Source organism: Miniopterus schreibersii (genome assembly GCF_964146895.1).
Source record: "Miniopterus schreibersii genome assembly, chromosome: 20".
NCBI lineage: Eukaryota > Metazoa > Chordata > Mammalia > Chiroptera > Miniopteridae > Miniopterus > Miniopterus schreibersii.
Genome location: NC_138122.1, coordinates 13,988,903 through 14,005,188, shown reverse-complemented (window position 1 = coordinate 14,005,188; position 16,286 = coordinate 13,988,903). Strand labels below are relative to the sequence as shown.

General features: G+C 40.3%; 1 protein-coding gene across 5 annotated transcripts in view; it reads left to right on the top strand.

The window, feature by feature from the left end:
- The window catches only part of SPECC1L (sperm antigen with calponin homology and coiled-coil domains 1 like), a 109,319-nt gene that overhangs the window by 58,062 nt on the left and 34,971 nt on the right, over positions 1 to 16,286 (top strand). For all 5 annotated transcript variants that reach the window (XM_081122859.1, XM_081122857.1, XM_081122861.1 and 2 more), the window contains 3 exons: positions 9,897 to 9,980; positions 12,407 to 12,563; positions 15,812 to 15,914. In XM_081122859.1, the coding sequence (XP_080978985.1) occupies positions 9,897 to 9,980; positions 12,407 to 12,563; positions 15,812 to 15,914 (344 nt within the window). The remainder of the gene's footprint in view (positions 1 to 9,896; positions 9,981 to 12,406; positions 12,564 to 15,811; positions 15,915 to 16,286) is intronic.

The following is a 16,286-nucleotide window of genomic DNA, read 5'->3' as shown; positions in this document are numbered from 1 at the left end:
GGTATGTGCCCTGACTGGTAATGAACCTTGATCTCCTGGATCCTAGGTTGATGCTCAACCACTGAGCCATGCCTGACCGGGCAAAGCCCCTTTTTTTAAAATTTACCTTTTAATCCTCACTGGTGGACACGCTGCAGAGAGAGAGGGAGGGAGGGGAGGAAAGGAGAAGGGGAGGGGGAGGGAAAGGGAAAGCAAAAAGGAAAGGGAAAGATATGAGAGAAAAACATTGAGCAACTCCCTTCAGTATGTGCCCCAAACAGAGATCAAACTCCCAACCCAGGTATGTGCCCTGACGTGGAATCGAACCGGCAGCTTTTTGGTGCACAGGACTACGGCTCAACCAATTGAGCCACACCGGCCAAGGCTCCAAAGTCCATTTTTAAAATTTCTGTGCTCTCTATTGTTCATAAGAAGAAACTGAGACTCTGGAAGATGAGGCCCAGTAATTCTTTTCTGCACTTGTAAAGGGGCTTGCCCATTTTCAGACAGCTAGCCAGTACCAGAACCCAGGTCTCCTCCCTTTTAAGGTCAGAGCTCCTCTTATCCACACTGCATTTTATGTGCAGTGCTGAAGTGCATTGGAAAAATGGATTGTGGCATTGGTATGGTGCTGTGAAAAGCAGTACTTCATTTGGGTTAGTTGTGGAGATGCCTAGCAGGTATGCACATCACTCAGAGCCTAGGCTGCCTCTTAGCTTATAGAGGCCAGTCATGTGTTCCTTTGTGTGTTCTCTTGGTTATAGGCTCTGTGGGTAAGACTACACGGTTCTGACAGATGTGGGGAAGAAATAAGCAGACTTGTGAGAATAATTCCATTAAAGAGCCTAGAGGACTGGCTCCATGGACTCCCATGTACCACCAGTGCAGGAAGAGTTCAGTTTGGCAATGGAACTGGTCCTATACCTGCCAGTCCTGAGTGTTCAAATAAGCTGCTCGTACACACATTTAGGTGACAATGGAAGATGGTACTGCTGTTGCTTTCCCTGCACAAAGACTTGCCTTCTGTCCCTGCTCCTTGGCTTGTGGTTTGTCTGTCAATTATAACCCTGAGGTCTTTTCTCCCCTTAGAAGGTCCTCTGGCCATGGGAACAAATAGTGGAAGGTTTAAAGTCCCTCTTTACATCTTAACCCTGTTCCCACCCTCACCTCCCAGATGTATCCATCAAGGATTATGTATGTGTATGGTGCATAGATCATTGGCCTCACATCGGCCCTCACAGGGCTTTTGACCTGTTTGACACTGTTTCCTTGTTTGTAAATGGGGAATAATCATGAGTATCTAGCTCATGGGGTTCTTAAATCCCTCTCTTCCCAGGATCTCTTAAACCCTGCAGTCGGGCTTTCACCCTTAACTTTTTCATCAACATGTTTTCATCGAGGTTGCCAATCTTGTTTCACTAACCCAGTCAGCTTTCAGTTCTAATCTACTGTGAACTTTCAGCAGCATTTGGCCCTATTGAGCACTCCCTTTTCCAGGATGTTCTTTTTGGTTTTCATGGTGCCACATGCTTGCATCTTCTCTTTCCTCCTTGGCTGCTCCTCTGGCTCCTGTGCTCGTTCCTCCTCCCTAACCAGTAGTGGTGGTGTGCCCCAGAGCTCCATCCTAGGCCTGTCTTCTCTCTGTCTGTATTCACCCTGTCATTGTATCCTGTGTCTGTCTCTATTTTTAACTACTATTTTTATTCTGAGAACTGCCAAATTTATATCTTCAGCTTGTTCCTCTCCTTGGGACTGTAGATTCATATATCCAATTGTTTATTTGACATTGCCATTTTGATGTTGAATACTCTTAGACTGAGATCGTCCAGGACAAGATTCCTGCATTTTTCAAACTTATTCAGTCTGTATCTGCCTTCTCCACCTTAGTTAATGGCAATTTTATTTCTCAGAAACTTTGGAGTCAGTATTAATTCCCTTTGGAGTCATGTCTCAGACCCCATATCTGAGACCTGTTCAGTTCTTTAGGAAACCCCATTGGCTCTACTTTCAAAATATATCCAGAATCAGAACATTGCTCTTCCTCCACTACCACCTTCTTTCTTGGTCAAAGCCACCACCATCTCTCACCTGGATTCTGGCAAAAGATTTCCTAATCTCTCTCCCAGTCTATTCTTAACCCTACAGCCAGCATAATCTTGAAAACTATAAATTGGGACATGCCACTTTACTCAGAACCCTCCAATGTCTCCCATTTCTTTCAGAAAAACTAGAGTTTTTTTAGTGGCCTCCAGACGCTCCTAGCCTGGCCTCAGTTGCCTCTCTGGCTGTAATACCTTTTTCTCTGTTGGTCACTCTGCCCAGCCACACTGGCTTCCTTGCTATCCTGGGGCACTCAAGCACACTCCTGACATAGTAGGCTTATGGCGGCTCTTCCTCTGTTGGAACACTTGTCCAGGAAGAGGGCTTGCTCTTGCAAGGTTTCCTTCAGATTTCACCTGGGTGAGGTCCTGAACACCATATTTATAACTGTAATCTTTTCTTCATATACCTCTTTCTCTGATCTCTCTCTCTCAACCTTAGCGCTCATCCCTTCTAACATACTATATAGTTTACTTATCTATAACTGTTTGTGAACTTTTTCTTAGTAGCACATGTGGCTGAGAATGATGGCTCTTAATTGTCCACAAGTAAAAGATTTTAGTTCATTTCAAGGCAGCCAAGGCCTGCAGGGTTTTGCAGTGGCTGTGAGAAAGCATCAACACACATTATGTTTTGGGAATCTTAAAAGAGCTGCGTGCACTGAGAGCAGTGATGGAAGCCAAGGGTCCAGGAGCACTCCCAGTCCCCTGCCTGTTACATATGCCCCAGTTCTGTCAGTAAAGTCAGCCTTCTGACCTGCAGTCACAGTCAACTACAGTTGGAGCCAGGAGCCAGGACACCACAGCCTTTGAGAATGTGTATAACCCTGGGCCTGTGACAACCCTGTGGGAGAGGCCCCTATCTGGAGAGCACTGAGGTGATCCTGGGACACCAAAGAATGCTGAGTCCCTAGGCTCTAGTGACCCTGGAGGAGGGCAGGGATGCTCTAGTGAGAAATGACTCGGGGCCTCTCCAAACTTCCTAAAGCCAGGCTGAAGCCAACCCTTGGGGCCTTCTCCCCTTTTTATTGCCACCCTCCAGGCTCATCTTAATTTGCTCACAGCAGGGCAAGGTTTACCAGGGAAAGCCAGCACCTACAGTGTTTCTTGAACTTACCTACTGATAAGACTTGCCTGAGTCACCTGACCAAATCGGGAACCCTGGGCCTTACCTCAGCTCTGTTGACGTGGGCTCTCCTGGAAAGGGAATTTGGAAAGTTCATTTTCATAAGCACCCCAAGTGAACCCTTTAGAAAAAGACAAATTTGGGAAATTAGGCAAAGATTATTATTTCATTTTTCCTGTTGCCTTGGCTTTTGTGGGTGAGGAATGGGGTGTGGAAGGCCTGTGAGCCAAGGTTATTGAAAACACAGACTAAATGTGTTAAGTGTCTCTGGGGCCTTCTGAATCAAATCTTTTTCTGGCTTTCCTCATTTTATTATCAGGTAATGTATCACATGATAATGCCATTGGGCATGGAGTGTATGTGGTCAGTCTGTGTTAATGACGGTCTAATTCTCCACTTCAGTCTGTTATAATGCCTTAATGGGGCTTAGTGGAAACAGTGCAAAGACAGGAGACAGAGGGAAACACACTTAGGCGAATTTTTATCTGAGAATTTGTTGATAGTGTGATCTTTTCTTACACAGTCACTAGAAAAAGAACCACTTACAAAACTGAGAACAACCAAATGATTCTTGGTAATAAAAAGCCACCATAGTTATCCAGACTTTTCTTCCTCGACTGTGTCTTTTATCTTGCCATAAATTAAAAAAACAGTCTAATTTTCATTTTGAGAGTTTTAGTGCCTTCATTACTGAAATTTAAAAAGCTGCAGCCTCTTGTTCTACTACACTTAAGTTAGAGAATTTGTGGGTCTTTTCCAGTTAAGTATTTTATAATAGGTGTGGGTTTTTCGTTCTATTTTAGCATCATGCTAATGTCAGTTGCAGAATGTTTCAGACCAATGAAATCTTATTATAAATGGACTAATCAAATGCTCTTTTGCCAGCAGTTGAGTTAAATGGCTAGGGCCATGACTGGTGTCCCCTCAGTAAGTCTTTAATAGACAGGATGTGAATTAGTACTTGTGGCCAAAGCAGGAAAGGATAGATCTAGTACCAGATACATGGATACAGGTAGTTAACAAGGTCTTTACTGTCCCCATTTGCACAGTGATCTTACAAGGTTAAGTGAAGACCTCAGCTGATGGTTCACATGGTTGGAGAGCCTGAGGTTGCCCAGTATCAGCATGATCTTGTCAATGCAATGTCTTTGCCACCAGCTCAGACATACAGATATCCGAGAAAGTTGATTAGACTAAGTGGAATCATGTTCCGTAAAGAAATTCATACTGTTACCTGTCCAAATTGTATTACTTGAGGCTTAGAGAGATAATTTTTTTGTTTCAATCTTCACCTGAAATTTTTTAAAAATTCAATTTAGAGAGAGAGAGAGAAACATCCATGTGAGGGAGAAACATCAATCAGTTGCCTCCCATACTTGCCTGGACCAGGGATCGAACCTGCAACCTTTTGGTGTACGGGATGATGCTCCAACCAACCAAGCCACCCAGCCAGGGCTTTAAAAATTCAGTATTTTGAAAAAATTGATTTATGGGAAGGGCACATATAATAAACATGACACAAAGTTGGGAGATTTTACTACTAGAGTGCCACATCTTTGTTGAAAGTTGTTGTCTCTTTACTTTTAAGTTAAAATAAAGAAAAGAAAAGGAAGCCTCTATTTTAAAAGTTTCATAGCAATTTTCATTTTCTAAAGCGTAGATCTAAATCAGATTCTGTCTCAGCCCTAGATCCAGCCCTAGTGGGGAAATTGTCAGGAGAAATGGAGATAGAAATCCTACCCTCCTGTATTTGTAGTCTAATGGATATCTACTCACTTCTAAAGCCCCTCCACCCCCATCTTCCCTATCTTTTCTGTGCTGCTTGATATTTGTTTTGATAAACCAAAGTAACTAGGCTCCTGTTTTTTCGATATATTATTATGAAAGTTTTTAAGCATACGGAAAAATGGAAAGAAATTGTATAGTGAATATTTGCATCTCACTATCTAGATTCTACAGCATTTTCCTATATTCTCTCCTTTTAAAAAGTTTTTTTATTGAATTTATTGGGGTGACAGTTAACAAAATTATACAGGTTTCAGATGTACTCTGATATTCTCTTTATCACATATTTATCCATCCCTCTAATCTTTCCATCACTTTTTAATGCTTTTCACAATAAGTTGTAGTCAATACACATGAGCGTGCATTGCAGTATTTAAGGTGTTCTCTCTGTCTTTAACCTCTTCCTTTTGAGATCAGTTTAGACTTACAGAAGAGTTGCAAAAATATTAGTCGTCTTATACCCCTCACCCAGGTTCCCTTATGTGAACATCCTATGTAACTATAGAGTAATTATCAAAAGTAAGAAATCAATATCATTGAAATGTTATTAACCTAAACTACAGACTTTATTTGGATTTCACCAAATTTTTCACTGATGTTCATTTTCTGTTACAGGATCAAATCTAGGATCCCACTTTGCATTTAGTTGTCTTATCTCCTTAAGTCTCTACCAGTCTGCCAACAGTTCATCAGTCTTTTCCTGTCTTTTGTGACCTTGACATTTTTGAAGAATACTGCTCAGTTATTTTTTAGAATATCAGTATGGGTTTGTCTGACTTTGTTTGTTTGTTTCCCCTGATTAGGTTGAGGTTATATATTATTAGGAAGGATTATATCAGGGTATACATCAGGGGATACATGATGTCAATGTGTCTTATTGGTGATGTTGACCTTGATCACTTGGTTAAGGTGGCTGTCTGCTAGTAATTAATATTTTATTCCTGCTTAAACTTTCTCTCACTGATTTTTAGCACCTGTATATGCTAAAATAATTATTAGCTATATGCTAATAATTTCCAATAATTACTGTGGTGTTCTAGTGGTGATTTCCTATTTCCTTATTCTTTTTGTAAGGAATTATTTATATTATGTTATTATACTTAATGTTATATTTATAGCATTTATTTGTATTAGCATAGACTCATGGATATTTATTTCATTCTTTGGATTATAATCTATTACTATTGTTATTTTGTTGCTCAAGTTATTCCAGCCGTGGCCATTGGGAGCTCTTTCACATGGACTCCTTGCTCTCTTGATGCACCATTCCCCTCCAACCCTCCAAAAGCATTTTCTTTTGGGCACTCCAGTATGATCCAGACTGCTCCTCCCCCCCCCAGCTCTGGAATCAACTAATTCTCCAAAGAGCCCTGGTTACTTTTATTAGAGAATAATATTTAGAAAACAAGATCTGGATGCTAAATGTACTTATTGCTACTGAGGTTTCAAAGTTCCCAGTCCCTTTCTGGGTAGAGTTAGGAAATAAAGGGACAACTGCCTGTACCTATTTATTTCTATGATTTCTAAAATAAGAGAGAATTAAGTAGCACACCTAATATGCTCGTGTTACTGCTGTCTGTCGGAAGTGAACCGAATATCTCTGTTTAGATTTATCCTTTCATCTTAGCTGTGGATCTCATCCCCTTGGGCTTTCATAGATGCTATTAGCCTCACACTGTGATTGCCCTCTACACATATCTTCAACTTTACCCTCTCTGCTGGCTCCCTTCCATTGTCATTTTAAAATGCTCAAATGTCACTTGGCTTGGGGTGGTGAACACACAGTACAGTGTACAGATGATGTGCTGTAGAATTGTGCACCTGAAACCTGTATGATTTTGTTAACCAGTGTCACCCCAATAAATTCAATAAAAACAAAGATAAAATAAAATGTTCACATCTCTCCTATGTTAAGAAAAAGAAAAAAAAAATCCTCTCCCTCTTCCTACCTCCTCTAGCTACTATACTTTCTCTCTTTTCCCTGCACAATTTGTCTCCTTCCTATCTCCCACTCGTCAATACATTCTTATCTTACTTTTGTCCCCACTAATGTATGAAATTGCTCTGACCAAGATTACCCTAACCTCCTTGTCATCATGTTCATTCATTATCACATTATCAGCTATATGTTAATAATTTCAAAAACTATATATTCACTCTGACTTTTCTTCTGGACTCCCTTGCTAGCTGCCTTTTCCTTATCTTTCCCTGGGTATCTTATATGGTCCTCAAATTCAATGTGTTCCCATCTCATTTCCTCCTATTTCTTTCCCTTTCTTACGTCTGTATGTGGAACCTCCTTTCCTCTCACTTCCATATCTAGTAGGTCAGCAAGTTTGTTGATTCTACCTATTTGAAGAGCCTCTGAATCTTCTCTTCTTCTCCTCTGGTACCACCCAAGTCAAACACATTTTTATGTCTACTCTGTACAATCTGTTTTTTTCTAATCAACTGCAGCCAAAAAAATGCTTAACTAATAAAACCTTTATTGGTTCCCCATTGCTAACAGAATAAAATCCAAATTCCTTAACTTGGCCTGCATCTCCTGCGTGCTTTGCCCTTGCCTGGTCTGTCCCTCACAGCCTGATTGCAGCCCCACCGGCTCCTCTCTTCCCCCTGCCCTATGGATTTCTTTTGGTATATACTGAACACTCCTCTCCAAGTTCTCCTTTGCCTGTATAAAAGCTGTTAATTATCTTTCTAGTCTTAACTGAGATGTCAATCCTATGGAGGCCCTTCCAGATTGCTTCTGAGGAGCAGGTCACATCCCCTGCTGTGTTCCCAGAGCTTCTTGTATTTGTTCTGTGCTAGCATCCTTCACTCATAATGATTTTTTAAATGTCTGGTTTCTGCTGTAGACTCCAAGTTCCATGAGGGCAAGTTTCCTGCCTCCTATCTTTCTTTCTCTGACCTTTGCACCAAGTCCAGTGCCTGGCAAGTAGTGAACACCCAAGTGATTTTTGTTTAGTGAATGGACTAAATAGCTCCATATGACAGTAGACTCTGTTACTGTAAAATATGATCTCTCCTGCCTGCCACACTCTCCCGTAATACACTAATCTTATTTCCGGAAGAGGGATAAACTGACAATTTGACATGAAGATGGAATCCAGCCTGCCTACTGCAGTAGTAGATGGACATGTATTCTTACTCTAACAAGTGCCTCTGACCACTTCTTTGATTCTCAATGAAAACACTTCATAAAATAAAAAAATGTTGACTTGTGTTTCCCACTATTTCTGGGTGCTACTTTGTTTTGTCTGTCAGACTTTGTGCACAATAATGCTCTTCCTGTGAAGATGAATGCCAGCTGCCAACAGGGTTCAGAATTCTCATGATGCTTGCATGTAGCTTTTTGCACAGATGTGATGTTTATGATAAGAAAGATGTAATGATTCTAGGCTGTGTAAGTCCTGTCTTCATTAAGAAAGCAAGTTCATCCTTCCCACTCTCTTTCCCTGCAAGTAGTTTGTAATTATGGCCAGATGTTCCTCATATGCTTAGAAAATAAATTTTAAAGTAAAAGATGTGCTGTTCTTGAAAGATAATGCCATATGCCATTACTTTTGACATTATGGTATTAGGAGAGGGAATTTTTTTAAGTTTGTCAATTCTTAAAAAAAGGTTTTGAACAAACTGTTTGACTAGTGGTAAATCTTGCCTTTTCTCTTTTTAAAAAAGTCTTTCTTGTAGGGACTTTCTTGGTCAATGAGACTAATAGTCTTCATTAAGTATAAGAGGTGGTGTTTTCCCTCATCCTAATCACACATCCCTAATACACCCCAACCAGGCAGAACACATCTAGCCTGCCCTTCTGTTTGTCGGCCTGGCCTGATGACAGCCTTGTCGGGCTTGTAGCCCTAAGTACAAAGTGTGCTGGTCTGTGTTCTGGGGCTCCCACTACAGGGCAGCAGGTCCTGAGAAGGCAGTGTTGAACCTAGACGTGAAGGAGCCAAGCTAAGGAGGGAATGGAGGAGTACAGGAGATGTGGAAACAGCTTTTGCCAATGTTCAAGGGACTCAAGAAACTCCCAAGACAGCTTGTGTTTAGAAAGCAAGGGAGGAGTAGAACAAGGGGAGGCTGCAAATACAGAGAGTCGAGGCTGTATCTGATTGTTCCTTTCCTGAGTGTTCAAAGATGTCTGATGCTTCCTTGTTGCCCTCAGACTAAACCCCACATACCAGGTAATGAAGGCTCTCGCCAGTCAGTCTCATCCTCCCTTTAAAGCCCCTTTTCTGCTGCCTTCTCTGTTTCCCATGTGCCCATGTTTTAGTCATGCTAGGACTTTATCATTCTTCAACTTGAATGTTCCTTGTATCTTTGCTCTGTGTACTGTCTGGCTGAAATACTATTACCCACCCCTCTTCTCTACTAGTGCAACCCAGCTTCATGTCATGCAGTGTGCTTTTGAGGCCTTTCCTGCTCCCTGAAGTCAAAGTGGATGGATGGCTTCTCCCTCTGTGGTTTGAGAGCACTTACCATTCTAGTATTCTAATTAATTCCATCCTGACTTGTCTGTTATGTATATGTATGGCTTTCTCACTAACTGTACGTAGGCACAGAGGCAAGTCTTTTATTTAGCTTGTACTTTTTTAGACGTAGATACAATAAAGGATCTTTGAATTTTGGTTGAATTGCATCAAAGAGATAAGTGGCAGTTGGTGATTTAAAGCATTTTCATCTGTGTCAAATGTCTCATCCCTAGAAATAAGACATTGAATGAAATGTTTTCCCATGTTCCTTGTCTCTGGAAGTGGTTTTGTATAACTAGACTCTGTGGGGAATTGTTGAAGCGCCCTGGATTGGGAAAGCAGGGTGAGAGGAATAAAACTTTCCTTCTTGCTACCTTTGTTACTTCAGCGTTCAGTATCAGGTATCTTTACTGTGACCCTTTCCACTTTGTGCAGAGCATCTATTAAGAACATCTTCAACCAGCCGACCTGCTTCTCTGCCAAGAGTACCTGCCATGGAAAGTGCCAAGACCATTTCAGGTAATGACTTTTATTTGAAATTTCTTTTAAAAAGACTTCCCCAAGTTTTAGTAATGGTATTGAATACTTTCTTTTTAGACTTAGTTAACTGTACTTGCCTCTTTAACTCAGGGTTGATTATTTTTTACTCCGAATTTCCCCTATTATATCTTTCTTCTTTAGAAATCATATGGCCCCGATTTTAAAAAACAGAAACGAAATAGTGCCATTCACTTAAAAAGTATTTATTAGCCCTGGCCAGTGTGTCTAAGTGGTTAGAGTGTTCGCCCGTGCACCAAAGGGTCACGGGTTTGATTCCCGGTCAAGGGCAGCACTAGGGTTGCAGGTTCGACCCCCTGGCCCCAGTCAGGGTGTGTTCGGGAGGCAACCAATCAGTGTGTCTTTCACATCGATGTTTCTCTCTCTCTCTCTCTCTCTCTCTCTCTCTCTCTTTCTCTCTTTCTCTTTCTTCCCCCCTCCCTCCCCCTCTCCCCCTCCCTCTCTCCCTCCCTCCTTCCCTCCCTCCCTCCCTTCCACTCTCTAAAAATCAGTGGAAAAAATATCCTCTGGTGAGGGTTAACAACAACAACAACAAAAAGTATTTATTAGATGCCTAGAGAGTGGGTTAGATGATGTGCTGAAAATATAGCTTCATACAAAGTGGATATAGTTGTGAAAGGTTAGAATATTCATCCCAAGCTGTGTCATGCTGTTTTTGAAGAGTTATTTCAGAGTACGTCAGAAATTCTCTGGAAGCCAGATTTTTTCCTGTGCGATACAGCCATTCCATTATGATGAATTCGATGGGCTTACTTTGTCTGTCTCCTGGAGTTAACTCTTCAGTTTATCCATTGTTCACTTTAGTTTCCCTTTGCGGCCTTTTCTTACTCTTAATAGCTCAACCAGAAATTGGGCCAGGAAAGGAGAAATTCCTATAATTCTGCGTCCTACAGTTAACATCCCACTTGTCTGTGGATTTAGTTAGGCAGTTTTTATACATCATAGCTAGGTCTTTAAATCAGTGGAGTTTCCTGCCAAACCTACCATCCCAAAGCCCAGATCTCAAAGCCTTTTCCTATCACAGAGTTCTTCCTATTTTTCTCATCCTGTTTTTTCTGTTTTATATAAAATTATGAAAGGTGTTCTCATTCAGTTTCCTAGCATACCACTAAAAGATACTGCTGATTTGAGGCATAGAGAGATCTGACATTGAAAGAAAGATCAATAATAATTATAAAATTATGTCAGAATATGTAAACGCATTATTATTCCAATAAGATGATGTAATAGGATAAAGCATCTCTCTCTTCTGGGTCTTTAAAGACATTACTTTTCTAAGGCAGTGTTATAGTCTGTTTGTGGTTATCCTAAAATTATCAAGAAAATTTTAATCAGTAAAAGGGAAGCAGTTTCACTAATCAGAGGGAAATTATTGATATATAACATTGACTGCATTACAGCTGCCCAGAGGTGATACAGTTAATGGATCCCTCATATCCAGTGTCTTCAGAAGTAAGAGAGAATTTGTCTGAGATCAGAAACTTGATCTCATATCTCACTTCTCACTGTGCTCAGCCCAGCATTGTGAGCACCTGCTTGTACTCGGTGCATTCTTGCTAGAAAGCTGCTTTAATGTGGCTCTATTATCAACTGCTGAAGTTGCTACTTCCAACAGTTCTCAGAACTTTCTGTAATTCTAACAAGATAGTGTCTTACTATGCCAGACTTTCAAAGTAGGACTTTTCTCATTATTTTTATTTCTTAGTAGCTGACTTGACACCTTTTGGTTTTCTGTCTTATTGATTCATGTTTTTAAAAACATAGCCTGACCCAGAATTAAGTGTATCTCCTTTCTATCCTTTTAATGGTGTTTCTGGCTAATTTTTGAAGGGTCATGTTGATTTTAGTGGAGAATGAGAGGTTGTCAAATACTGCTTTATAGCCTTTGGTTTTTAGTTGTCTTTGCAATTAAGAATGTTTGCCGAGTACTGATTGTGTTTTAGGGAGGAACTATGAGTGTTACAGGGGTGGGTAAGACACACTGCTTACTGTCAGGGGATATGAGATTTAATGTTTCAACTACTGTACCTTTATTATAGTTTTTTAAAAGAGAAATTCTTTCAACTTATCAGTAAGATAAGGAAAATTTTAGTTTTTCCTCATGTACAATAATTTCTGCTCTTGGAACCTGCTGGAGAAAATGTCTGAAGAGCTCAATTTAAAATATCTTTGCTCCCGGCCAGGTATGGTTCAGCCGTTGAGCGTCAACCTAGAATCCAGGCAATCGGGGTTCGATTCCCGGTCAGGGCACATGCCCGGGTTGCAGACTAGGCAGCTGATCAATGACTCTCTCATTATTGATGTTTCTCTCTCTCTCTCTCTCTCTCTCTCTCTCCTTAAAAAAAAAAAAAATCTTTGCTATAAAATGCTTAATAACTATTTTTCAGTGTCTCGACGAAGTAGTGAAGAGATGAAACGAGACATCTCTGCACCCGAGGGGGCATCACCGGCTTCTCTCATGGCTATGGGCACCACATCGCCACAGCTTTCCCTCTCCTCCTCCCCGACAGCATCTGTGACCCCCACCACCCGAAGCCGGATAAGGTAGAGAATAGTTCATATTGATGCATTTCATGCACACCTTTCCTGGTCTTTTGAGAGTAAATGATCAAGTTAGAAAGTAATGCATTCAGGCACAGATTTTTTTTTCACTGAGTGTTATGTATTTTCTGATCATCTCTTCTATGCCCAGAATTGGGTAAGATGGTATAGAAGTAAAAAGTAAAACAAAGTTAAAGAGATCATTTCTTTCCCCAAAGAGATGGTTTTCTTTCTCAAGCAGTTGGTGTTTCGGGTTTTTCAATTAGAGAATGGTTGAATACAAAAGTAAGAATTGTGAAATTCAAATACTGGGGGTGTGGGTGGAATGTTAGGGAAGGCTAGAAAAGTAGAATTTGAGTGGGGCCTTGAGGACAGTGGATGGAGAGGGAAGGCAGGCGTTATTGTTAAGGCCAATCACTTGAGTGAATGTACAAAAAAGATGAATAGGTGAGGAGGTGGAACTGCATACACAGAGAGGGTAGGTACAGAAAACCGGAAGGTGTGTGCCTCCATACCGGGGGCAGTGGGGTAAGGTTGACTGGGTCTAGTGCAGCTGAACAGTAGAACCTCTTTAGAGTCGAATCGAGCCACTTTGATATGGTAACAGCCCTAAAGCGGGATGAATAAATTAGTGTGAGAAGGTGATGCAAGGGTTACTCTCCTCTGAACCGAAGTTGCAGAGAGCACCAAAGGAATATCACACTGCTTGTGGGACAACATTATCAAGTTTGCACCAGGGTGATAGCTGTGGAAATGATGAAAGGAGGGTTGGGCTCAGGAGGTTTTTAAAGGACAAGATGGTTAATTTTGGCAACAGATTTTTAGAAAAGGAATGAAAGAATGAGAGGTACCAAAGATGGCTGAGAACTCGAGGCTGTTATTCATGGAGAAGCAATACATGAAAATGCACTATATTTTATTCTCACTCCCGTTTCTCTTATATCAGGAGCCGTTTGGGACTAAAAAGTATTTATAATTTAGAAAGAAAAAATTGATGTCAGAAATTTAGCATACATTGTTTGTAGGAATGAAGAAAACTCCTTTTTAAGAAGTATTAGGAGGAATTCAGTATCAAGAGAAATTAAGAATTAAGATGTATTAAGAGTTGAAAGTAAGATATGGATGGGTTTCAGAAATTTAGTCATATATTGACTTATAGGTTTGAGGGTAAAATGGAATATTTGGCATCTCAGACTCAAATTATATACTTTTAAAGTAAAGCCCTGCCTCTAGGGGACCAACCTCTTAGAATAGTGGTCCCATTAGCAGTGCACCATTGGAGCAAGTAGGGGTGTAGATGCAATATAGCTCCTGCACAGCCCTGGCTGATACAGGGGAGAACACAGTTTGTATTTGTCTTTGTACTTTTGGGAAGGGCACCCACTATCCCTGGTTGTCCCACTTAGAAGCTATGATCTTCAACAAGGTATCTCCTACCTTGGTTTCCTCATCTTACAATGAAGTTATAACAGATGACCCTCCAGCTCTAGGAGGCTCTTTTCTGCAGCTTCTTATTGTGTCCATATAGTTTACTCTTTTTTGATGCTGTTTTTATGATAAAACATACCTGGTGTGAGCCAAAGTAAACCTTTCACATTGATTGTAGTAGTTACTTTTATTTTTGACTTGATGGAGATTCGGGGGTCGAGGAGTTGTCTTTTGTGTTCATTCACTTAAATCTATCTTCATTTTCTTTTTTTGTATTCAGTGGTGTTATAACAAACTTCTTTGAACCCTTTAAACCAAAGCAGGAATCTGGCAGGCAGGTATAGCAACATAAAAGTATATTTCTTCAAGGCAGTAGTCTTAACTGCATGTTGAAATATTTTTGTATTTTACTTTTGGTTCTAAGATAAGTAAAAATTGGTACTATTTCAGTGTACCTCTCAATTGGAAAAGCTTCAGTTCTAAATGTGTATTCTCTGATTTCCTGACGTATTCTGAAAGGTAAATACAGACAGAATCAGTGTGCTAAAGAATACTAATCTACTTGTAATAACCTCTAGGGCACTTATTGGGCTATGTTTATGAGGCTTGGGACTAGAATCTCTGCTTTATAAAAAAAGCACTAAAAAATAGACCAAGGTTTTAAGAGTATGCCATTTGTCAAGGAGCAGGTTATTTTACAAAGCAATCTCTCTCTCCAGGAATTCCTTAATGTTCTGTTCTATTTCTAAAGTAGTGACTGGAAGGAAGGATTTGGTGCTAAATGAGTAGAGTCCTATGCTTCCCCTGCTCTCATCAGGGTGATCACAAAATCTTTTTTGATTTAGTGTCCTGTTTGGGGCAGGATATTTTCTTTGCCTCCAAGGCAATGAACAGTGCCCTAACGTGTCCTACATATAATTTTAAGAAATGAGTTATATATAGCCATTGATGTTTTTTCCCCAAGCTTCTATAGTATGTCAATCCTGTAGTAAACTCTGAAGTTCTTTGAGGGGGCAGGGCCCCTGTGTTGTTCACTGTCCCTTGCCCAGCAGTCACACATTGTCTGGCACAATGGTGCTACATATGGGGGGCTGTTGAATGAGTGAGTGAGTTTACAGAAAAATTCTATTTTCTGTGCAAGGTAAAATTCTAATTACCTATAGTCAGTAAAGAGTGTACAGCTTAGCATTAAACACATTTGAGATATTTTGTGGATGTTTCTAGTTTTTATTGCCATCTTATGTTTTACTCCTCCTAATTGTAAGCACCTCAAAGGCAGAAACTATGCCTTCTAGTTCTTCATCTTGCATAACCTTGTCCTTTGTGTTTATAATAAGTAATTCTTTTAAAAGGTGAAACAATTATAGATATTTTTGGAAACAAAAATGAGTAAAATAAAACCAAAGCATAAAGATTATGAAAGGGTAAGATATTGAATGAAAGGCAGCTATGCCAGTTTTCAGATGCTGCCAATGCGGGGTTGCTTTTCCCCTTCTGAGCATCCCAGAATGCATTCTGTTCATTGTGAATGCATACTGTACCGAATCATTGCCAGTTTTCGTGTGGGTAAAGAATAGAGTCCCTCCCTTCAGGTAGCAGAAAGTCCTGACAGTGGCAGGTCTATGGGGACCCTGTAAAAATTGGTAGGTAAAATCAAATGAATGAAAGTATACATCTTGCCTTTGGATGCCTTAGTGTATGCATTTATCCCATTCAAGTATGCAGACCAACACTGGTCTTTTTTATTTGTTGAATTTCTGGTTTATAATGGTGCTCAAATAAAAAAACATTTTAACTTTGGGTTCCTTATTTTCACTTCTCAGGGAAGAAAGGAAGGACCCTCTCTCAGCGTTGGCGAGGGAATATGGAGGGTCCAAGAGGAACGCTTTGCTGAAGTGGTGTCAGAAGAAAACAGAAGGCTACCAGGTAACCATATAGTTGTTTTGTCCCACATGAGCAGTTGCCAGATCAAGTGCTGGAGTGTCATAGCTCACATTAGAAATGATGAATCCTGTAGTAAATTTCAGGAATACATTCAGCGCATTGAAAGTCTACCCCAGATTTGGTGACGTGTCACTTAAAGAAGTTTCTTTCCTTTCCAGAGGAGCTAATCTTTGTAGTTCTCTTATTCAGCTATTACAGCCTTTTCTTAAGTCTCAGTTAAATGCTTTTGTTGAGGTCTCATCTGGACTGAGTACAAATATGTTTATTTTACTTTAAATTAATATTTTAATTATTATGTTTGAAGTTTTGTTTTGGCTAAGTTGTTTTTCATAGAATTTTCCCCTTCCTACTGTG